The sequence below is a fragment of the Camelus dromedarius genome, chromosome 10 (assembly GCF_036321535.1).
Source record: "Camelus dromedarius isolate mCamDro1 chromosome 10, mCamDro1.pat, whole genome shotgun sequence".
Taxonomy (NCBI): domain Eukaryota; kingdom Metazoa; phylum Chordata; class Mammalia; order Artiodactyla; family Camelidae; genus Camelus; species Camelus dromedarius.
The window spans coordinates 54,434,059-54,459,492 of record NC_087445.1 but is presented as its reverse complement, the minus strand read 5'-3'; the positions used below and the strand labels follow the sequence as shown (position 1 = coordinate 54,459,492).

The window sequence follows — 25,434 nt, the reverse complement described above, 5'->3', positions numbered from 1 at the left end:
TAGTTTTTAATAAAACAAGTATTATCTTTTTCATTATATTTTGTCTACTGATAAAACAAATGACTGAATTCAGTTAGGCATATGTTTTATAACCCATGATTTAAGCTTCTCATTTCAAGATATATTTTTGTTGAATCTCCTAAAACATCCAGGTTACAGTTCCTTGTCATTGACAAATAGCATTATTTTACTCTCTACTGACCTACACACATTTCATTTATCTCTTTTATATGATTTGTTGCAACTAGTTATTTAAGACAGTGGTATAAAAAAGGTGACGTCCTTGTTTAATTTAAAATAGACCATTTCTCCATAAAATTGGTACCCACCAGTATTAGAAACTATCAACTTCCGTTCATGCCCTCCAACTTAAAATGAAATCTATTTTTGACAAAGGTGCCAAGGTAATTCAATGGGGAAGGTAGTTTTTTCAATAAATGCTGCTGGAATAACTGGGAATCATGTATGGGAAAAAGAACAAACCTTGACCTCTTCACAATGTACACAAACACAAGTGCTAAATAAAAAGAGTTCTAGAAGAAAACAGAAAAAATGCAAAACAGTTTGATAATTTCTCATAAAATTAAACATACTCTCACAATATGGATCCGCAATCCCAATCCTAGGTTATCTACCCAAAAGTAAGAAAATATATTTCCATACAACACATGTACATAAATTTTCAAAGCAGTGTTATTTACAATAGGAAAAAATGTTAAGTATAGAAAAAAGAATCCAAAACTGATGAACAGATAAACAAAATGTGGTATATCTACACAATGAAATACTACTCAGCAATTAAGAAGGGACAAACTACTGATATATTTTACAGTATGGATGATCTCACATTATTATGCCACGTGAAAAAAGTATGACAAAAAATACTACATACCATACAACTCCATGTATATGAAATTCTAAAAAGGCAAAACTATACTGACAGACAGCAGCTGTGGTTGTTTGGAGACAAGGGGTAATTTTTCTAGGGGCAAAAGAAGTATGGATTATGACAGAGGGCACATGACTGTATCGTTACCAAAACTCTAACTGTACACTTAAAATGGATAAATTATTATATGTAAGTTATACTTCAATAAGACTATAAAAATAAGATTTAAATTTCATCTTGAAAATGCATTTTACAACACGCAACTTAAAGAGTCCCAGGGGGCAGTAAAAAATTTAATGTACTCAGAAAGAGGTCTGGACTTTGCCCTGGGCTTTTGGCAGTTAACTGCTAAACCTTGTAGGAGTGTCTTTATTTGCCTGGGGATTTAGGTCATGGCAAACAGTCTAACAATGTGAAGGCTGGAGGTGGGCCACAGCAGATAGGATTTCAGGTGGAAGTTGACCACTCTTAGAAAGACCAACAATGCCTCGCAGACCAGGCATTTGGGATCCTATGGTACTTCAGCCTGACCAGAGGGGCTGAGACTGAGTCAGCCACATGGGCAATGAATCATGCCTGCATAATGGAGCCCTAGTGAAAATTCTGAATGTTGAAGCTTGGGTGAGAGTCCCAGCTCGCAAAACCCCATGTGTATCATCACACATCAATGCCAGGCAAGTAACATGCCCTGACTCCAGGGGGTGGGAACAATGGTAGAGCTTCTCTTATTAGCTTCTTTTTCAATCTGGTTGCCTTTCCTTATAATAAACTGTAATTGTGAGTGTAATAGTGAGTTTTGTGAGGCTTTCTGGAAAATTATCAAAACTAAGGGTGGTCATGCGGACCCCCGGACTTGTATTTAGCTTCGAGGGTGCTCGTGCGTAGACTGTGTACCCTCTAACTTCTCAGTTGCTCTCAACTCTCACATCCAGGTAAACGTAAATAGGTTGCACCTTGATGACTAAAAAATTCATAGTTGGAGTGGTTAATAATTACTGAAAGTAAATTTACAAAGGTCATACCTGTAAGCTTATGTACCATGACAAAATGAAAAAGAATTTTTACAGCTGCCTGGTTAATTTGGAACCAACCCAAACAGGAAGACTCTGGGTGAGCATGTGTAATCAGCTGTTTAATTTAGATATGCCAAGTACACAACCTAGGCAGGCAACACACAAAAGAACCAATCATCTCTTCCTTGCCTAGGTGCATGCCTGTCATCTAATTCTGTTAAGTGGCTTTTTACTTCTTTATATAGACTCTGTTCAACATTTCAACTTTCAACTCCTGAATTTTATATGGTATGCAGTTGGATCTCTTCTTTCAAATTGCTAGCAGTATTACCCAGAGCAAGTATTACCGAGAGGAAGAATTTCACCAGCAATACAGATGTTACTTTGTAAAAAAGTTTTTCAAAAATTCAGGCTAAAGAGAGTGTGGTCATGAAATGACAAAAAAATATTTTCCAAAGATGCCTCCATAAATTTGCCTTCAGAAAATTTAGCTATCATTTTTACAACTTCTAACATTTTCTATGAGAGAAAGGTGAAAGATTAGGGGAAAACTGCACAAATAATACAGTGTTTCCATAGAACACCACAAAATGTACTGTTTTCCAATGCTTGGGAATTTGTGGGCAAATGAGTGCACAGATGCAAGTTCAAGTGAAGTATCTGTCTAGGCTTCTCTTTTTTGTGTTGAGCCACACTAGGAGAGATGGTAGGTTAATGCTGGAGTCAGAAAATACCTGACAGGAGAGCAGAGAGGACAGTGCTTTCGTCAAAGCAACAGAAAACTCACCAAAAGCTCAGAGTATCCTCATTTGTTCATTCTTATCCCTAAGTGTGGGAATGAGCAGTTATCTACTGAGCTACTCTAAAGAATAGCCTGGACACTCTGTAAAACTCAATCCAGCATAATGGATAAATGCACCATCTCTGTTCTCCTAAGCCTCTACAACTCCATAAGACAGAGCTGGGAGCTCCTCACTGTGCGCAGAAGTTTTCACCAGGCTTTAGTTTTAGGCTGGCCTACAGAACTCCAACCTACAGACCCCGCCCACAATGTCCTTCAGCCAAGAACCAAGCTTGGCATTCTAATTGGAATTCCATCCTCACTACAGATGGGCTCTTGGAGCTGCATCTTGGCCCAAGAACCCACATGGTCACCCATTCACCAGCTCCCTGCCCTCCACCCCCACCATCACCACTATCTATGCCTTTCTTCCACAGATCTACTTTATTTGATTTCCCCTGCTAGAATGTAAGTCCTGCTGTGAACCCCCAACCCACCTAATTGGGGCTCTAGAACCCTACTTAAAATGACTCTGTCCCTGAACTCCCGTCACTGGCTAAAAGATTCTTCAATCCACACGGACATTCTAGAACTAAGATACTACCCTAAAGACGGGGAGGTCAGAGACGTTGAAGCATGAGAAGGATCTGACCCACTGTTGTAAAGGAAAGGGACCACGAGCCACAGAATATAAGCTACAGAATACATAGGTTGCCTCTAGAAGCTGAGAATGACCCCTGGCTGATAGCCAGCAAGGAAATGGAACCTCAACCTACACCCACATGGAACTGAATTGAACTTGGAATTAGATTCATTCTCCAGAGCCTCTAGTAAGGAACAAAGGCCTGCCAACACTTTGATTTCAGCCTTGTGAAACCTGAAGCAAGGAACCTGCTGAATCAAGCTGTGCACAGGCTTCTGATTTATAGAACTTGGTTGTTTTAAGGCACTTGGTTTGTGGCAATTTGTTACAGCAGCAGTGGAACCAAACACAATCATGGTTCTAGTGCTACTATCAAACTGCCTATTTTCCTGTCCCTGTAGTTAGAAACCCAGGAAACTGGAGTCGCCCAGCTTTCAATATACAACACTTTTATATGATGTCCCACCTTGCATAGTTTACCTATGTTTACATAGCTTTTTGTTTACATAGTATTTTGTCTCCCTCCCTAGGAGGCAAACTCTTCAAGGACAGAGACTGTGAATACCTTTTTTCACTAATTTTTTTTCATCGTCCAAATAAGATACATTGACTGTAAAAAAAACTTAGGGAAAAAGTAAGTATAAGAGAAAATTTAAAAGATCCATAATTCAACAGTTAACTACACTGTTAATAATTTCATTCTATACTTTCCTATGTACATGTATATTTTTATATATATGAACAAAAATCACACTATATATATTGACTTGTAACTTTATTTTTCCCTTAATAACGTTATGTGGATATTCCACATCAATGGACATAATTCTTTACCACCACTTTTTCCACCTCAGACGGGGCCAAGTCCTCCTGTTACAACCCCCCTTATGCCCTTACATCTTGCCCTTTGTAACACTTTCGACAGCTGTAGTAACATCTGTGATTATATGATGATTGTATTAAGTTCTGTTTTCTCCACTAGACTGTCATTTCCATGACATAAAAGAGTGTGCCCCTTTTTCTCAAGAGTACAATCTCCGATGCCTAACCCAAAGAAGGTGGCTGAGAAATGTAACTCATGAATGAATGAATAAATAAATGAATCCAAAAAAACCTCTTTTTTCAGTCATTTAGGTTGTTTCCTCTTTTGTTATTCTTAACAGAGGTCTCTAGCACAGAGTCGATTTTCAATAAATGTTTGCTGAGGACTAAATAAAATAATAGACAGAATTTTCAAGAAGCAGTAATTTAAGTCACTAGAAGGAAGAGAAATGAGTCCTTGTCACATACACGTGGACAACTGTACAGAGCTGATAAAAGGATCCTCAAACTGAGTATTTAGCAAATTTTACCTTTCCTTTCTAGTTCTTTTTTAAAAAATTTCAAACAGGGACAGGTATGCAGTCAACAATATTTGATAACTCTTTAAAAGTCTTCAAAAAGGTATGTTTTACATGATAACTAATTTTTTACAAAAAGGTCTTCCTAAAATACATGGTTATAAGGCACAGTAGGCCGAGAAAGAAAGTTCAGCCATCTGCTTATAAGTGGTTTAAAGAGTGAGCACGTCTTTCACATCTGTATAATAGCATTACCAACCCCCTAAAAAAGCCTTTATAAAAGTTAATAAGCTTTATATAATATTGTACACCAACCACACTTCAATAAAAAAATAAAAAAAAAGAAACCAGGGGGGAAAAGTTAACAAACTAATTCGCAATCATGAAGTAGACAACCAGACACTAAACCTACAGAACTCTGAGCTTTAGGGAAGGTAACCAGTGGCCACTGAAGTTTTATTCTGTATCCATGTAGAGGTTATAAAAATGGTTTCTTTAAAATAAGACTATTGCCAGGGGAGAGGGTATAGCTTGGGGGTAGAGTGTATGCTTAGCATACATGAGGTCCTGGGTTCAATCCCCAGTACCTCCATTAAAATAAAATAAATAAATCAACCTAATTACCCCCCGCCACACACACAGAGGGTTACTTAAAATTCATGTTAAAGATGGAACCTGAGAGAAATAAAGATAGAACTTTTTAAAAAACAAAAATAAAAAAATAAGACTATTGCCTATTAAAAAGTCGATTATCTTACTAAAAAAGTAACATTACCAGTTTAAATGACATGTGTTTCAATGAATATTTAAAACATACAAATGGTAAAAATATCCAAATGTGAAATGAGAATAATGCATTTCATCATTAAAATTCATATTCTTTATCTGACAGAGAAAACAGACAAGACTGCCTCCCAATTATTCCAAGCTTTCAGAGATTGCAGAGGTGCTCCAGTTCCTTTCAGAGCTCCTTTAGTTATGCCTTTGTTGATTTATATAACCTGCCCTTTCTTCTCTGCATGTTCTCCTAAAAGTTTCCTTCACCTTTCAATGTTGGGAGGGAGAGGCCCCAAAAGCGAAAAAGCTGGGAAAGTGGAATCACTGTGTAGCTTAGCAGAGACAGGGTAACACACAGCACAAAGAGCACTAGGCTGAGCGGGGAGGGTGGAGGGCTGGTCCTGATACTACTGTCTTCGCCAAGTCACTCATGTTCCCTAGACCCCAGTTTTTTCCACCTGTACAACGAAGGGGCTCAGTGATCTCAAGGGCCCTCCCAGCACACACATTCTAAGCTGTGGATTTCTGGAGAGTGAGACAGTTAAAGAAAAGAAGGAAAACTCACACTAGATACCCTGCTAAAGGTTATGAAGGTAATTGAAAAAGGTCTCAAATAAAATGCCCGCCTACAGACTTGACTCACAATGCATGCCACCAATCTCCCCAGCCCTCTCTCTGCTTCTTGTACATCTTGTTAACACTGATCTATCTGAAATCTGAGGGGCACTTTAGGGTCACAGAGCCCTTATCAGTGATTGGAACTTTAATGGCTTCCTTAGAGAAAAGACAAAGAAGAAAGTTAGATTTACGCAAAAAATACACCTTTAGAACCTCTGTGGAAAAATCGATAAGTGAGATACACCAGGAAAATTTCTTAGGGTAACAAAGGAAGTGGACACTCAGCTGTGTGTTAGGATAGTTTGCAGAATGGAGAACAGAGTTCTATTAATAATATAATGCCTATATTAAAAAGATTAAGCAGTTCCCTACATACCCTCACCTGGCTTTACAGTAGCCTATGCAAACTAAGAGCCAATGCCACTGTGCCCTCGCCTCCCCCATCTCAGGCACCCAGGAAAAGGGACCATCCATGGTAGAAACACACTATCTCCCTGCCTCCAATCATCTCACCAGAGGTCAAACAGAGCAAGATGCTTTGTCTCCCACATAGTCCCCATATACACTAATCCAGCTGTCTTAGAACCAGAAGCATCTCTGCTTTATCCAAACTGATGTGGAAGAGGGGGGCTTCCTTTCTGGGAACAATTTCTATAATAATAATCATTCTCCATCTAAAAATCGTCACATACACTCTAAGACTAGAGTGGTTTGAAAATGACAGGCAATCTAAAATGTGACAGTCAGGGTTCAAAATATATTATTACCACCCCGCACCCCATTACCCAAAAAACTGGCTGTAAATCATACCCATGCTCTGTAGTACTACCACCACCGTAGCTCAGCTATAACACAAGTGGTTTTCTTCTCCGGGCCCTAGGTGGCACTCACAAATATTTGATGCAATGCTTTAAGGAGGTTACATGCTAGATGATCTTAAACACCTCTTTCATCTCTGGCACTTTATGATTCTAAGATAAATGAGCTTTTCTGGGCTGACCCAGCCTCAGAACCTTATTTATAGCATTGTTTCTATGCATAAAACTTTCATACATCTCAAGCAACTGACTTAAAAATTAACTTCGGGAATATAATCCATTTGAAGATGGGCCTTGCATTATCTCATAAAATACTATCTGCCATGTTCCTATACGTCTTTATTACTACAGTAAATATACTATCAGTTCAAAAATATTATTTGGAGAAAAAGAATGCATTATAATTAGAATGATAAAAAAATAAAACACAGCCTTTTCTTTACTACTAATAGAATTCTTATAGTCATCTTGGTATCTTAAATTTTGTAGTTAGAATAGGTCAAAGGCATTCCCTTCCCATTTCTCTCCTGATTTACATCCTTCCTATTTTATCACAATTCAATAAGCCCTTATAAAGTAATCCTTGGGTGTCAAAATCTGGGAGTTATACAAAACATGATGATCCAGGGAGACAGAGCTGGGTGGTGTGGTGTTCAGACTCTGAGATGCCCCAATTTTCCCTACCTCCTAGAATTCAGACCTTCCCCCTGAGTTTGGGTGGGAATATAAACTTACTTGTAACCAGCAGACTACTGGAAAGGTGAGGGGATATCACTTCCATAGTTAAATGACATAGGACTGTAACTTCCATCTTACTAGCAAACTCTCTGTGTTGATGCCCTCCCTTGTTGGCTTTGAAGTAAGCTGCCATACAGAGAGGCCCATGTAGCCTGCACTGAGATTGGCCTCTGGCTAATGACCAGTAAAGAGCTAAGGCTCTCTGTCCAACAATCCTTAAGTACTGTGTGCTGTTAACCACCTGAACTTAGAAGGGGAACTTCTCCAGTAGAACCTCAGCTCTGACCAACATCTTGACTGCAGCCTTGTGAGAAACTCTGAAGCAGGAGTCCCAGCTAAGCTGTATCTAAGCTGAACCACAGGAACTGTGAGGTAATAAATATGTCCTGTTTTAAGCCACTACGTTTGTGAAAATATTGTTACCTAGCAACTGATCATTAATAGAGGCAGATGAGAAACACAATATAATTAGAGAACGACTTAAAGGCAATAAAAATCCAAGTATAAAGTTTCTGGGATAAAGTTAGCTTTGATATATTCCATAAAGAGGTTATGAGACCCATATTACGTCTTTCAAGAACTGAGACTGGCAGAGAGGTAGAGGGACAGCACAGAGGTAGAATCAGCTGAATGCCATGGACAGAGGTACTACTACACTGAGAAACAGTGAGGGAAGACTGAACAGGTACAGGGGGTCTAGGTCAAGGCAGGGCTGAGTGGGCTCACCTTTGATACAAAAGCATTTTGAGGAAAGGCTCTTGAGCAGGGAAATGACAGTAAAAAGTGTTTTAAAGAACTTAATCCTATCACAGTGTAAAGGATAGAGAAGATTAGAGATAAAAAGACCAAGAATAGATATGCTGGCTCAACAGTCTTCATGAGATGCCAGCAAATATATGGAGGGGAAAAAGGTTCGCACTCATGAATAATCAAAAGCATGCAAATGGAAACCATAAAACATCATTTTTGGTTGATCAAATCAGCACAAAAATTAATAATACTAGCAAGGATAAAGCAATCTCAGACACTGTTGGTGGGAAGGTAAATGGAACAGCCCTTATGGAAAGCCAGTTAGTGATATGGATTAATAATCTTAAAATATTCAGATCCTCAGACTCAGTAATTCACTCTGAGAACATATTTGAGAAAAAAAATTTTTTTTACCCATTCAACAAACATTTAATTGAGTGCCTACTACATTCTAGGTACTGAGGATCCAGCAGTGAATAAATTCATGGAACTTAGAAGAGACAAACATTTAACAAATAGTCACAAAATAAATAACTACACATATTACAGGACAAAGTGAGATTTAAATTATGAGCCCAAAAAAGACCTTTCTGGGCAGTAACATTTATAGTGAAGAGAGCTGAAGGACAAATAGAATTTCACCATGTGAAGAATGGGAGGGATTTTTTTTTCCTGATAGAGGAAACAACACTCATGAAGGCAAAAAGAGTTAGTTGTGTTCAGGATTTTACAGGACTAATGTATTAACTTATTCAACAACTATGTATGGAGGTCCTAGTAAGTACTAGGTACTGAGGATAAGAGATGGAAGAAAGTGATCAAGGTCAAGTTGAGGCAATAGCAAATGAAACAGGTATAAAAAAATTCTATATGCATAGAAGGGCCTGGAATTCATAACAGAGCCAAAGATGTATGAGGAAATGAGTGAAAAAGGAGGAAATCAATGCATCTGGCAGGAAAAAAAAGAGGATGGAGTAAAGGTAATACACACAAAGACTTTCTACCTCCTTTCAAATCCAAATAGTATAGACTTACCTGAGAAAGGTATGTTCAAAACTGTACCATTCATTTATAAAAAAATCACTATTTATAGATAGAAATACTTAATGAGTCAACACTAAAATGCTCACATGCAGAGAAGAAACAGAGATCAAAAATAAATTTTAAACGTGTATACACGTGCTAAGGGGTAGCTATACTTGGGACACTATTCCCCCTACAGCTATCCATAAATGAGTCTCAACTATGCTAAGCATTCAGGGAAAAGAAAATACTTTTTTGGAACAATAAGCAGGCTTTCTTTGCAAGAGGCCAAAAGGTACATAAAATAATCCAAGCATCTGAAATTAAAAATTGACGAAATGAAACTTGGTAAGGTTAAGTATGAAGTGACATTTACACAGATCTTATGGTAAGAATATACTTGGAGTTATGAGCAAGTTAAAAATGGAACCAGAGAATGATCATAACCTCAGGTGAACAGGTGACCTGAGGGAGTAGAGCCCTTCCCCTACTATCTCCTCATCTATCTAAATGGTAATATTTTATGTTTGGTACATGTTAACAGCATTAAAGAGTTAACAACATATTTGCTACTACCTTCCCCCGACCCCCCCCCCCCAAATATGTGGAACTCTGTACTATCTTTGCTATTTCTGTAAGTCTAAAAATATTTCAAAATAAGAAGTAACAAAAAAATACATGGGTAGATTTGCTACAGCAAATAACATAAAAGTCTAAAGTTTGTGTTAATTTCATGAAGTGATCAAAAAGGCCAAATGAAACTCCAGATGACTCTCTAAAGAGTCCAATTTTCACTTCTGTTAAGGGCTGCAGGTACATATCTGGAGAAAAGTTCATGGTCTGTATTGGATATTCCACTGCCCACTAGACTTTTGGGGAAGTCATTTCAATCTCTCTAAGCCTCTGCTACACCCAGTCCACAGGTCAGTATCATATAATTGCCGACTATGGCATGCTATACTAATGTTCATTACTATCATTTAAGTTTTTATTTATTTGAACTGCATTATTCCTTCATTAAATGGAGGAATATTTCTAAGATATGATTAACTATTTTGATTTTCTTCAACTTTTTGAATTTATCAGATCGATCTACTTTCCAATTAGGGCTCAAATTCAACCGACAATTTAATCTAACAATAAACAGTTATTACATCCCAGGAAATATAATAGAATTATAGTCTAAAAAATGTTTTTATCTGCTTTAGCCTATTCCTATAAAGTTCATTAATGTAACTGGTTAACCTGTTATCTTTAAATTAGTTGGTCAGTTCTGAAGGCGTGTCTTCAACTATTAGATCTAATAAAGTTTGATGGGGCATAAATCTACAGTGTGGACAATTAACATTGACATCATACATAAAATATGTCTGATAAAATGTATTTTCCCCATAGACATTAAAAATGAAATACATAGCAGCTCTTTTGAAGAAAAGAGGTGATTAAGTCAGGAATTCCGTGAAATACAAAAGCTGAACCTTGAGAACCCAAAATTTCAAACTCTGACAAAGAAAATACTTCTTTTATAAAATTGGAAATTGATGTGTAATTATAAAGGATGGGCCACAAAATGTTTCATTATAACTTTAATGTGTTAAAATCCATTATCATCCCTCTGTCCTCCATCAAGTATAAACTTATATTGTAAACATATTGCAAAGAAAAATATTATGTTGTTATTTTGGGTCAAAGCTTAGTGTACAGCCTAAAGGCTAATGGGAAAACAGAGTACAAGAGGAACCCTCTCAAATCATACATTTACTCATTAAAACCTCAAGGCAGCCCATTTTAACATGGCACCTAATTTTGCTTCTTGGAAAATGTACTTACAGACCAAAAACAGGAATGATTCAAGTGGACACTTTAAAAAAATAATAAAAAAAACAACAGGAGGCATATAAAATACTGAATACAGTAAGGTGTTATCTTTATAACAGTAAGAACAGCAGGATGCCCCCTCCCCTTCCAAGCTTCCACAGGGTTCATCATTCAGCCACAGTCTACTCACTTCCGATGGGTGTGGTCCATGCCACTGTTTGGTATTGCTTCCAACTTTGCATTTTTCTGCCCACAGATATTTCCATAGCTGTCGTATCCTGACACTAGTCTTGCTGCTGCACCTGTTGCTACTGAAAAGCCACAAATAAATCCCTAGGGGAAAAAAACAGAAAAAAAAAATACAAATAAACCATTTCAATAGCAACAGTCACTACTTGATACGATAATGAGCTTCTTTTGTCCGCTGAAGGGAACAAAGAGCTATCTTTCCTTATTGCAAACACTATTCCACTGTTTTCCTTGGATTTCACACAGGCTGTACAAAGAAGTCCACAGGGAAACACTATTTACTACGATAACAAAACAAACCTCAAGTTTTTACATCGTAAGATTATGTTTGCATTTTTATAATAATAATAGCTTCTCTGTATGGAACACCTGCTCTATGCCAGGATCTGAACCAGATGCTTACCATACATTATCTCTAATCCTCATGATGGAGAAACTGAGGCCCAGGGAGGGTAAGTGAGTTTGCCCAAGGCCACAGAAGCTAGCAAAGATCAGAGCATAGACTCAAGCCCAGCTTTCTTCATTCTTTAGTTTTATTTGGTTGCAAAGGAGTTCTGTTAAATGAACAACAGCAACAGATGAAAGAAAAAAATTCAAAGAACAATAGGTATGTAGGTTTTGAATTATTATCACTTCAGTACACACACCACTTCTGTTTCTTTCTGGCAGTAAAGCTGTATACAAGCCAAAGAATTATACCATGAAGCACTGCCATGCTCTTAATATTGGAGACCCAAGGAGAGTCAGGCACTGGGCCTGTGTGTCAAAGGCCACTTCATTTCACGGGAACATGCTTCATCATAGTGCCAAAGGCAAATGGTAGATGCTTAGAATTGTAACATGCTTGCTAAATCAAGGATGCACTGGCCAAAACAAAGCATTATAAAAGCCTTTATTCAATTGCAGGCTACGAAGCATTAAGAACAGGAAGTAAGGTGAATGACTACTAATAAACTGAATGGGGAGAAAAGACTGGGGTTAAATATTCTCGCAACTTCCTCATTAAAAGGTTGAGTTTTTCTTATCTTTATTAAAGTGACTAATGAAGACAGAGATTATCACCGTTTAAATCATCACAGCCAAGTACCACGAGTAGTACTTTCTAAGCAGCCCTGCTGGATCTCAGGTCTACAGTGGTAAATGCTGTAGTTGCATGCAGGGCCTCAAAGAAAAGGATTTCCCTCTTAAACATACTCTCCTAAAAAGGTAAACAAACTCTTTTCTAAATAACTCCTCTGTGTTTACCGTGCAGGTAAGGAAAATGAAAGGGGAAGAGCAGAGAGCACAGGTCTACCTAGCAGAAACTACTTGAAACGTCACTTTGTAAGAAAGTGGACGTGGAGTAGAGACCCCCTGATTTGCTACTCTGTCGCTCTCTGATCCTTGCCAAGTTACTTTAACTCTCAGTGCCTCAATTTACTCACCTGTAAAATGGAGATAATGAGTGGAGCTCTTAGGGCTGCTGTAAGGATTAAATGAAACAATCCAGTAAAGTGGTGAGAATCCTGTCTGGCACATAGTAAGAGCTCAGTAAGTGTTGGCTATTACTGTTGCTAGAAATGAAAACACGTTGTAAGGGAAAGACCATGGGCTTTGGGGTCAGAGAGACCTGCACTGATCAATGGAATATTGATGAGTTCATTTTCTCCTTGTGTGACCTTGGACAAACTTCCCCCCCACCCCCAACTCACATGCTTTATTTTATTTTTTTCAATGGAGGTACTAGGGATTGAACCCAGGGCCTTGCGCATGCTAAGCGTGTGCTCTACCACTGAGCTATACCCACCCTTCTGGACAAATTTCTTTAATTCCCCATGCCTCATTGGTATCTATAAGTTGGGGCTAAAATCACCCACCACAAAGACTGCTGTGAAAATTACATGAGATAATACAAGTAAAGTGCCTGTCTCAATAGATGTGAGGGCCCTTCTGTCTCAAAGCACAGCTAACTGCTAGCACTAGGATTAGGCACAGGCTGATCAGTACTCACTTATTCACTCTCACCCTGGCTTCCCTCTCCCTCTCTCCTGACTCCTCCAAGAAGACGGCAGGGAAATGAGTCCCACCTCAGAACTTCAAGTCAAGACTGAGACATGAGAAAAAATATATGGCAAATCAGCATGCCATTTCAAGCATACCCTTGAACATCAAATTAGGAAGCCCAACACTAAACAAAATACTGGAGGTGGAGATAAACATTAGAAGGTTTCATGGCTAACCTTTTCTAACACAGTTCTTTAACAGGAAGCATCACAGAGCAATAGACAGGGAATCCAGAAAGATTTGGATTCAAAGCCTCACTCTACCTCCTACGACTTGTATAACTTTGATCCAAGTACCTATTTAGACCGTTTCCTCTTCATCCCTGACACTAAGTAATACTATTTCACCTCCTAATGATGAAGACTAAAAGAGATAATGCATTTCTTATGTCTAACTGGTCTGGTACATGGCAGGTGATCAATATATGGTAGCTGTTAATGGTAAACTGGAATGAGAAAGTCAGACTAATGAGGCTGACAACAGTAATTGGGGACTAACCAAAAACCCCTTCAGTTCTCCATTTGAGAACAAAAATTTCTATAGGGGGAAAAGTGAGAAATACTGTCAGTAGTTTTTTTATTATACCGAAACATTCAGACCACAATTACAATCTTCTTTCAGTACTCATCTAAAATAGCAAAGCCCTTGCATAATTAAAAGGTTATGTTCTTCTTTCACTTTTTATAGAAATTTTCTCCTGATGTTTGATAAGTACTTTGTGTTACAGATTCCTTTAAATGATTTCTGATTCCCCTTTATGACTATTTTTAACAGTACTGTGGGACACGTGGTTTTTGTGCCTCTGTGTGTCTGTTTGTTTTCATCATAAGCCACCTCATGCCCCTCTGGGATGTAGGCAGGGTACAAATTACAAAATGTCACATACAGATGGTAAAGTGGGACACTGACATATTCTCACACAGGCCATTTAAACTTCTTAGTAGCTTCCACAGGCATTAGAGTAGAGAGGGTGAGAGGCTGCAGGGGAGAAAGGAAGGTGAACAGTAAGCTAATAAGATAGGAAGAAACCATGGCTGTTATCCCAGGGACTTCCCATATGGTACAAGTAGTGACAATGGAGAACTAGGCCAAATATAATTAAAAAGACAATCTCCTTTTAAAAAAATTGTGAAATCCAAATGCAGGAAGCAATATAGTTTCAGATGAGAAAAAAAATGTGGTACATGAAATTAAAATATGGGGAGAAACTTTACAGAATGCACTAGATAATTTAATAGCTCCACAAGGCACAGGGCGGGGGGAGGGTATTCAATAGAAGGAAATGACATTAATGAAGCAAATGATAAGGGGGATGAGGAAAGCTTTCGTACACCTATAGTAGGGAACAATCACTGGAGAGAAAGTAAGCCTATTAGGAAGGAAGAGAATCACGGCTAAAATTTTAAAATGACTAAGCTATTGAAGTGCTTTCAGAACTGCTATTTTAAGAGAGAGAGAAGAGCAGACAAATCTAATCACAAGCAGGAGGAGACTCAAATCAGATAAAGGGACACAGGGATGGTGGATCACAGGCAAGATCCGGAAACTAATAAGTGCCTCCTGCTTATGTGGGAGAAAGACAATTTGCTAATTAATGAACTGTGCTCATTTCCCCTTCACATCACAAGGTTTAGTTCGACTGAAGTAAGAGCTTTGGCTTAGTTTCATTCACTATTAGTCCAAAAAAGGGACACATTTTATTTTATAAGCATGTTTGAATTTCATACATGGAGACTTTACCATGCAACTGAGCAAGGCAGAGAGCCTTAGCTTTGCTTTGAAGAAAAAAAAAGTCAACAAAACCTGTATGAGGGGTGGGGAGGGGGTATGAATATGGCAACATGCTTCAAGATAAAAAGACGGGGAAAAAAAGACTTATGCTCCCAGCCCTCTCCCAGGATTAAAGAAAATATATCCAGACTTTCTTCTCAAATACTACCTCCCTAATTTCAATCAATGCTTGAAGTCAGTCTTCTAATTTGTCAAACCTGAGAGTAACACTTGGCTTCTGTTCCTCCTCATTTGAGAACCCCGAGACAAGGAAGGCTATTAGGACCCAGCAGATGGGGTAGGATTTGAATCCTAAAATTAGCAGGACTAATTTTAAAAATAAACTTAAAAGTTTTGCCTATCTGCCAGATTTCTGGATTTCTCTAAAGTTCAATAGGATACATTACTCTAAAAAAGAAAGAGGAAAAAAATAAGAATGACTGGAAATCTAGGAAATATTCACTCAATAAGCATTTATTGAGTACATACAAATGCAAGATATCATGCAAAATACAAGGGGTTATAACATGAAGTTCACCCTGAAAGAATTGAAAGGTTCTCAAAGAAAAAAAAAAATTAACAGGGCATGAGGGCAAGATCACAGAAGCTCAGTTCCATGAGCAGCTCAAGAGATGAAAAAGAAAACACAGACAAGGAATCCATACTGAGAACTGAACCCAGCTCTGCCACAAATACTCCTTATGATTCAGGGCAATTCACTTTAAATCCTCTGAGCCTCAGTCTCCCTGCCTGTCACAAGGCACGAACTAGATTAATCTCAAAATTTTATGATGCTATGGGAGAGTTGATAACAGAGTAAATTTTTTCAGGGTATACTTTCAAGGAGAAGTATAAGCCTACCTGATCCACTATAGTGACTCAGTGGGGGGAAAAAAAAGAATAGATTAAAAGCAAATGGGTTTAAATGACCTGCATATTTAAAAATAGTTAAAACGGTAAATTTTAAATTATGTTTATTTTACCACAATGATTAAAAAAAAACCCAGGAAAAAAAAAAAAAAAACCAAAGGAATTAACAGAAAGTAGGCAGTCATTTGGATCAGGTAACCTCAGGGTAATTTTTGGCAGGCTGTTCTTTCTCTTCTATGATCCCAGCAAAGCACAGCCCATCACACAGGTGACTGAATACTGCAGTGAGTCTTTTGAGTCTTTCACTTCATGCTGCATGCTCCACAACAGTTAATGAGGCAGAAACACTACGCTCTGAGAACTACACTAAAGCTATAAAATAAAAAAAGGTCCTTGAAAGCAGTCTGAAGGGACAACCTATGCAATAATGGCTCCCGAATCCAGCTCTAGTCCAGATCATTCTCCAAAATTCCACTCTGTATTTCCAACTGCTTATCCCCATGTACACACTCTACACGTCCAAAACTCACCTCCTTCTACATTTCCGCAAACCACTTACCCTTCCAGCATGTGCCCTGTCTCCATCAGTGGCACCACTACCAACTAGACTGCACATATAAATATGGAGTGAGAAGACTGTAGCTTCCTAACTCAGCACTAGAGGAAGCAGAATGCTAAACTGTTTGCTCAGAGCCTGAAATATGGATTAGACCACATTCTGTTGGCAGGTGAGGTTACTATGTCCTACAGGTCCATGTTCTCAGCAACAACTTCTTCTGCTGTTTCCAATTCCACGCAACAAAGGGGGAACTGACCATTCCTCGAGGCCTTGCCTTCTTCCTTTCCCTCCTGGGTTCAATGCTCCCACTGTGTAATCTTAGACAAGTTATTTAACATTACTTCTGTGCCTCATTTCCTTATCTCTAAAATGGGAATAACAATAGTATCTACTTCTCTTAGCAGGTGTGAAAATTAAATCTGTGTCGAGTGCAGAGAACAGTACCCAGTTCACAGTAAGTAGTAATGATGATCAGGGGTAAGTTGTAGGAGATGTCTGTATCTTCTACTTTACACAGTGTGCACCCCTGTTAGGATCACCCAGCTTCCTCTCTGTCCTGACTTCTGTAAGATGCTCTGGGCTTTTCTCACAAATACCTCTCCTTGGGTCAGAATAAAGTCAGACCATCCAAGATGGGAAGAACATTTTGGTGGCCCAAGCTTCATTCCGTAAGTCGTTGTTTACAGAGGAATGATTTATTGTGCATAATCAAGTGACTGCCTGGCTACTAACAAAGTAGTACTCTGTTTACAGAAACTGTGCTTTGGAACTGTACGAGGAGCTGGAGTAGGATATGAGCTGAAAAAGCTTACCCTGAACCGGTAACACAAGAATCTCTTTCATTGTCCTTCATCAGTTTCCTACTTGCCTGCAACACTGATGACACCAAATATTACTGATCGCACTTGTTCAATCTCTCTTCTGCTCTCCTTTACTACTTATTTTGGGTTATTCACCTCTTATCTGAACTATTGCATCAGCCTCCAAAGTAGTGGCCCCAAATCTCTTCCCTCTCTACAATGGCTTTATATTTACACTGGCTACCAGGGACATCTTTCTAAACCCAGTTATAACATTTCTTGCTTAAAACTCTTCAGTGGTTTATCAGCAACTACAACAGTGGGTCTCAACCTTGGTAGAACATTAGAATCACAGAGATTAAATCAGATTCACCGAGGTGAGGCCCCTGAACAAGTATTTTCTTTATTCCAGCTAATCCTAATAAGTAGTTAGTGTTGAGAACCACTTGTTTTCTACCTTAATGGAAAACAGAACGTTAGAAGTACAATTTCGTAGAACAGGGTAAGCATATGTCCAATAATTTCAAAACACTGAATAAGTTCAAATGTGGAAGATGATACCTCTCAAGAAGGCTGAGAGCAATTTACATGAAAAAATACCCTAAGTTCTAGACAATTCAAGCATGGAAAAACCTTGAAAGTAAGGGAAGAAATAAAAGTACAAGCATTTATGATGACATAAACATGTGTAAATAAAAAGATTTAATAATGAAGATGGGTAAAAGATGACAAGATCTTAAAATATTTCAGAACTAGAGGAGAGACAGCAAGCAGTGGGCAAAGAACTGCCAGTGTAACTGAGCAGGACCCTATGGGGTCTTCCGGGGACAGACCCTTCTCCTATATCCTCTGCTCTGGCTCCTCTCTGAAGTACCTAGATGATAGTATCTCAGGCATATTTCCTGAGTTTTTCAGATGCTAAAAACCACCACCAAATGGAAGAAATTAACTGCTTGATGATGGAGAGCACGCAGCCCCCAGATCTTCTGGCATCTAGGGACTTACAGTGTCAACTGCCCTGTTACCTCCACATCAGCAAATCAGAGAATTGTGCAGAGCTGATCACGTACCCTGCAACCCCTCTGCCTCACCTGGCCTTTAAATATGCTTGGCTGAAATCCTTCAGGGAGTTCGGGGTTTTCTTGGGCATGAGCCACCCCATCCTCCTTGCTTGGCCCTGCAATAAATATTTCTCTGCTCCAAACTCCAATGTTTCAGTTTGTCTGGCCTCACTGTGTGTTGGGCACATGAATTTGTGTTCGGTAACACCAGGAAGGGCAGTGAGTAAAGATGTGGCTCGAATATTAGGCTGCAAGACAGCTGAAAAAGAAGATGACTATAAAAGCGGCAGCCACTAGGCGACGAGGTGAAAAGATAAGTAGGAAGTTCCGGTTCCTATTCTATCTTTGCCTCTCATGGGCAGCAGTGTATTCTTAGACAAGCTGATACTTAAGCTCAGTATAGTTGCCTGTAAACTGGGGATAAAACTCATTTCATAGGGTAATGGGGAGAATTTAGTGAGATAAATACACATATGAAAGCATCAAGCCCAGGATAATGCTCAAAAAATAGTTTTTGATTGTTTCTATTAAAGGTACTGCAGAATGAAATCCAAAGGCAAAAAAAAAAAAAAAAAAAAAACAAAAAACCAACTTTTTTTTAAACCATACAAAACAAATACACAGGAGACAAAAAAGCTTTGTTCTATATGGCAGGCAACAGAACTTCAAGATTTCTCCAGTTTCCACATGGCAAAATTTGATTTTAGCTCAACTCCAAGAAGGTAATCCATGAAAAGAATCATTCCAAAACAAATAGTGCTATGACTGCATTTAAAAGTACACAAGTACACACAGTGGGTCTTAATTACCATCACGCTGAAATCAGCATTATATTAATTACCATTGCAACAAAACACTGCAGTAAACAAACAGCTCCTCACTCTCCAGTCACTCCCAAATCAGTCTGTTAGCATTAATGCTTGCACTTTCCTGAGCTATTTTAGCACAGAAAATCAAAAGCACCTTGGGTGGCAGGTACGGGTTTTTATAAACATAATTTTGAAAGGTCAGCTGCTATTTGTCCCAGGGTGATATTCAGGGGGATAGAGAAAGGTTGTAGACTAGTTCTGTTAGAAAAGAATGCTCTCTACACTCTGCAATGCTGTGTTGCTACTCCATTAAACCAAGTAGAAACTCTTGAACAACATTCTACAAGTCTTAAGTTAAGAAATGGGTATTTTGACGTTTTCTAAATATCCTAGGTTTGGTGAAACAGAGCTGTTATCTTTAAAACTAACACTCTTTATTTTACTGGATTTATATATCTCATCAAGGTTCACTACTTTCTTTTCCTTGATTCAGAAACTGGACTAGTACCTACACTTAAGCCCATTAACCATGATTAGGACTGTGCTATGATTCTCAAATGGCATTTACAAGGTGCAGAGAGACAGAATAGGATAATAAAAGTGATAATAAATAAAAAAAAATAAGATTCCTTACAATAAGAGGTATGGGGAAGAGGAGGTTAAATACACTTGAGTGGAAAAAAAAGGCTGCCTGAGATAGCATAATTGTGTTTTGAGCTGCAAAGACTAAGAAAGAGAGAACAATACTGTCTGCACAATCCCCTTGAGGGAGAGGAAACAAGGCTGGCAGGAAAGAGCACTGGCCTGGAAGCTAAGAGACCTGTTTTCCAGCTCTGCCATTAACTAGCAGTGTGGCCTTGAGATGGTCATTTTCATCCCTGAGGTTTAATGTTCTTAATGTGTAAAGTGAGGGCAATTGACCAGGTGAGGATTTCTAAGTCCTTTCTAGCTCAGAATATCAGCTAGCCCTCAAACAGCTGTTTTCTACCTTTTCTTCCAGCCCAGCACTGGCAGTGACACTAAAGTCCCTGAAGCCTGTGTCAGAAACTCCCGCAGGGCAGAGTGGGGATGTGATCTGAATAAGCACTGCCTCAACACTTTGCACCAGGGACTTTGCTCCTTCATCTTCCACACCCATTGGAAAATCACCAGCTCCCTTGATCTCCGACTGAGAGATGCCACTTACTACAGTAGTCACAGCAGGCAGCAGGAGCCTCGTATGGGCAGAAGGAAGAAGAAGCAATGAGCAACCAGTCCCTCCTAGAAGAACTCAAAAACATCAGAACTGGAGGCATTGTAGATACCATCTAGCAAAGCCTCTAATTTTACAGAAAGGAACACCAAATCCCTGAAAGGAAATTCACTGGCAGGTTTGTGTGACTGGGTTGGATAAACAAACACTCAGGGCTTGACTCCATGACCACTGCTCTGCTTACCATGCCATCAAGATCATAGTTCACGGAAATTTACAGCAAATGACCTTGCTTTCTGAAATGATCTAGCCAAACAGACAGAGTTTCAATTATTCCTTCATTTTTAATCCCAGTTTTCATGCAGATCAAAAAACAAACAAAAAAATCAAGGGGTACTAAATACCACTTAACTATACAGGGAAACAAATAACCTGCTTCCTTCAATGGTACCCTAGGGCCTCCAGTTATAAGCAATTCAAGAGGGGTTAAAAACCAATGAATGAATGGATGACAAGCTCCCTCTTTAAAACAACTCCCCATTATCCCCTTGGATCATGAGTTCAGGTTCTCATGACTTGTGAGTTTCTTACCATTCCAATGCAGAAGAGGATAAAAAGCAGCAGCCACGGTATGTCTGTACAGCTACGGTCCTCCAGTGGCTTCCATTCTCGTTTGGAGCTCTAATTGAAAATACAAAATAAGAGAGTGGTAAATGTGAATTTCAGTTACAGTTAGGAAGGCAAAAACATACCACCGACACCTAGATCCCTTCTTTGACTGATAAGTTCCATCTGAACTTTTAAGATACAACTCAAGTATTTGTCCCCTTTCTGTGAATTTTACCTTAACACCCACCTCTCTTCGTGGCCAGGCAGAGCACTGATTCCAATGCTTTTTTGGTATCTCTGTTAGAGCAGTTAGCATGCTGAATTATTATTGATTGGGCTGTGTCCCCAGCAGATCATGAGCTTCACAAGGGAAGAGACTACTTCTCATTTCCCAGCGTCTAACCTGATGCCTGAGGGTTCGCAGTACATACTAAGTAAGGGCTTTTTAAAATGAATAAACAAACGAACAAATCCATCCAACATCAATCTCAGTGGTAGCTTTTTCTTTGTGTGTCCAGATATTAGACTTAAAAATGTAGAATGTGCTTTCTATATGCTCTCATCTAGGAAGGAAGCCCACTGAAATGAATTCTTATGGATAGATTCTTCTAAGTCTAGTGAAATTCAGGAACGAAAAACTAAATTAAAACAGACAGATATGGGTACTCCTAAACCACCATCCACAGATTTTCATCCTGTTTCTAGAAACTGTAAAGAGTTTCTAGATCAAACACAGAGATATCCTAACTAAAGAACTACAGACATTCTCAAAGTTAACTTGCAAAGCACTGATTGGGATTCTGAGTGCATTTTTTTTTGTAGGGCAATAGTCTTAGATTCTCAAGTCAGCTCACAAATTCCTTTTAAACAGAATGTAACTGAAATAGCACTCTTGAGCTTTCTAATGAACAAAAATCCCTGAGTCTCACACCCTTTCCAGGAAACAGTAAGCAGAGAATGGAGAGAGAAGGTAGTCTTGGGAAACTTACGGGAAAAGTTTCTGTGAAAAGAAGGTTGGGGCCTCCAGTGGCTTCTAGGACAAGATTCAGGAAGCTATCTAGAGAAGGCTTGTCAGTAGGAAGTGCACTGGCAGAAGGGGGCTAGAGAAAAGGGAGCCCTCTAGTAAAATTAGTACTTAGGGGACCCAGTTCTCAATCTTCCCCTCTCTCTAAAACAATAGTTTTTAACTATGTACCCTTTGATAACCTGATGAAAACTACAGATTCTTTTTTTTAGGAGATAAGCGTATAGTTGCATAATTTTCAAGCAAGTTTACGGAATGCAGACCCCAGGTTAAGAAACTCAACTTTAAAATGCATTTAAAATATCAACATTGAGGGCAAAGAGTTGGAGCTACAATCACTCCTTCCTGACCCTTAAATGTTAACAAGACAAACACCGTGTCCTCAGTTACACTGTTAGTTGTTCATCAACAACCACCAAAAAAACACCCCACCATCCTTGTAGCTTGTTCCCAGACACCCACACAAGAAAACAAAAGAGCACTAGTTAGTCATGGAAAAAACCATACCCCAAGACTCTAATTAGCATTAAAAACCAAGAGTGAGTAGGCAGTTTTTCCCAAAGGAATGTAACACTATGGCAAATGGATAAAGGACTCTGTCCTCCCCTTGGTCCTGTCATTAGTAATCCACATGACTTCAGATAAATCACTGCATCTCTCTGGGTGGCAGGAAGAAGTCAGATTAAATCTCTTAGGTTTCTTCCAAATCTAAAAATCTGTGATCAGGAATGCAGTTTTGTGAAAATTTCTGCTATGACAAAAAAACCGCAAAAAATAATTTGACATTATTCCCTGTGTTATTCAAATAAGAATGCCTGTATTGTGGTCTGTGTTTTGGAAGACAGTTGCACACAGTATGAATAAAGAATGTTTTCTTTGTATTAAATAATTTCAGTCTTGAATAATACCCATTACAGTAAAATTACTTACAAACACAGAATTTGGACATCTCTTTGAAATTCATTATATTTACTCTAAGGTGATTTCTAGAGCAACAAACTATGTTTGTTCATTTTAAAAAACAGTATGTATTAGGGGAAGGGGGAAGCAGTCTCAGACTGATTGAGCATTTTCTTTATTCACAACTATTTTCTTAGTATTTTCACCTCAGAACAACATTCAGCTTTTAACACTTAAATTTTCACCTATAAGGTAAAGAAAGTGGAATTTCATTTCGACCAGAAAAACACAAAAGATTCAATATCTCAACAATTCAATGTCCTGTGGTCCACTTCTGGGCCAAATACATAGAAAATCTTTCACTGAGGGTGAGAAGTAGGGAGCGGATAGGAGTTACAAATAAAAAACAGTGACATAAAATGTAAAAGAATCTGAAAATATGTGTGTGCGTGTGTGTGTATGTATATGTATAACTGAGTTGCTTTGCTGTATACCTGAAACTAACACTGTAAATCAACTATACTTTAATAAAAACATTAATTTAAAAGAGTACAAAATGTGTAATATGATGAGTTTCAACTACAATAATATATACAGTCATCATATATAGAATATTATCATTACCCCAAAAAGTTTCCTTGGGACACCTTGTACTCAACCTCCTCCCCCTACTTCCTGGCTTCTAAAAACCACCGATCTGCTTTCTATCCCTATTGTTTTGCCTTTTCTAGAATTTCATGTAAGGGGAATCATAAGGTATGAGTCCTTTGTATCTGACTTCTTAAATGTAATGCCTTTTCTTTTTTTTTTTTTGAGATGCATCCATTGTGAGACAGAAAATATATATTGATCTCTGCCCCTTACCTGTTAAGTGGTCAGTCTCCATTCCCCCCAACCCTAGTCCCTGGCAGCCACCAAACTGTTATGTCTCTATGGATCTATCTATTCCGAATATTTCGTATAAATGGAATCATACCAAAAAAAAAAAAAAAAGTACAAAGTTGAGGGGAAGAATACAAAGAAGGGGGTGGTCACCCTCACTTCTCATTCAAGGAGGGGCAGCTTACCTCATAGGTTGTTCTGAAGACTGAATGTGAGCATCTGTCACACAGTAAGCACTAATTCTTGGTTATTATTCTTATTCATCAATACTCACTTTTCAGGTAACCCTCTACCTATTGTTGAAATACCTGTTTAGCAGGTGGACCTTTTCACTAAAAGAATAAAGAGAGTACTAAACTCACCTTTCCCCTTCAGTTTACTAAAATTTCAACGTGAAATGGTGGCATCTTTCATTTTAGCTGCTGTTTTTAATGCTGTTGGTTGTTGATTACTATTAACTAGGCATTATCCCCAAAGCTTTACACACATCATGTCTTCTACCTTCAAAACAGTTCTCTGATGGAGGTATCCTGATTGCACAGCTAAGGAAACTCAGGCTCAAAAGTTAAATAATCAGCCCAAGGTTTCACAACTGTGCAACCAGGATTTGAACCCAAGTCTATGACTACAGAGCCAAAGCCGATGAGAATATCATTTGTTTTGCACTAGTCAGTAAAGAGCAAAAAAATCTCCATTAGTTTTTCCTCATGCTGCAAAATTTGGGAGCCAACCCAATAATTTAAAATCCTATAGGCACAGAGAAAAGAGTGAGATTTATTAGTCATGAAATTTCTCAAGCGAGTCAGGGAACTCAATAGTTGAAAAAATTTAATGATTCTTTAACAGACTTAACCAAGTGGTAACTGGATTTAATGTTGCCTGTTTCTTCCAATTAAAATCCACATAGACCTAGAAAAAGTAAAATGTTTTACAAAATCACTTTTTAAATGTGATTTTTATCCCTTTCTCAAATTCTACATGAGATTAACACAGGCTGTCAGTCAATGTTAGGTCCTCTCCCCTTCATAGAATCTTACAATATGAGACATAGGACCAAAGTAATCATACTGTCCAAGCCTTTAATGCAACCCAGGGAAGGGAAAGGAAGGGACTTGCCCAAGGGATATCATTTGATCCTCGACTCTGTAAAATAATATATATATATATATATATATATATATATATATATATATATATATATATATATATATATATATATAATTGTTAATTATTATATATTCCTGATGTTTCTGTTTTATGAAAGAGAAAACCAAGGTTCAGAGACAATAAGTGGAAAATCGATTACTGAAACCTGAGACATCAAACTCTAGCACAGAGATGGAAACTGTAAGAGTTGAGGAAATGCTAAAAATAAAAAACAGGGTAACAGAGATGAAGAATGCCTTTGTCAGGCTCATTAGCAGACTAAACATTGCCAAGAATCAATAAACTCAAGGA

General features: G+C 38.3%; 1 protein-coding gene across 3 annotated transcripts in view; it reads right to left on the bottom strand.

Moving 5' to 3' along the window:
• SLC44A1 (solute carrier family 44 member 1) overlaps positions 1 to 25,434 on the bottom strand; it is a 171,425-nt gene that overhangs the window by 102,286 nt on the left and 43,705 nt on the right. For all 3 annotated transcript variants that reach the window (XM_064490367.1, XM_064490366.1, XM_064490365.1), the window contains exons 2-3: positions 21,153 to 21,242; positions 11,399 to 11,541 (exon numbers count right to left, since the gene is read on the bottom strand). In XM_064490367.1, the coding sequence (XP_064346437.1) occupies positions 11,399 to 11,541; positions 21,153 to 21,242 (233 nt within the window). The remainder of the gene's footprint in view (positions 1 to 11,398; positions 11,542 to 21,152; positions 21,243 to 25,434) is intronic.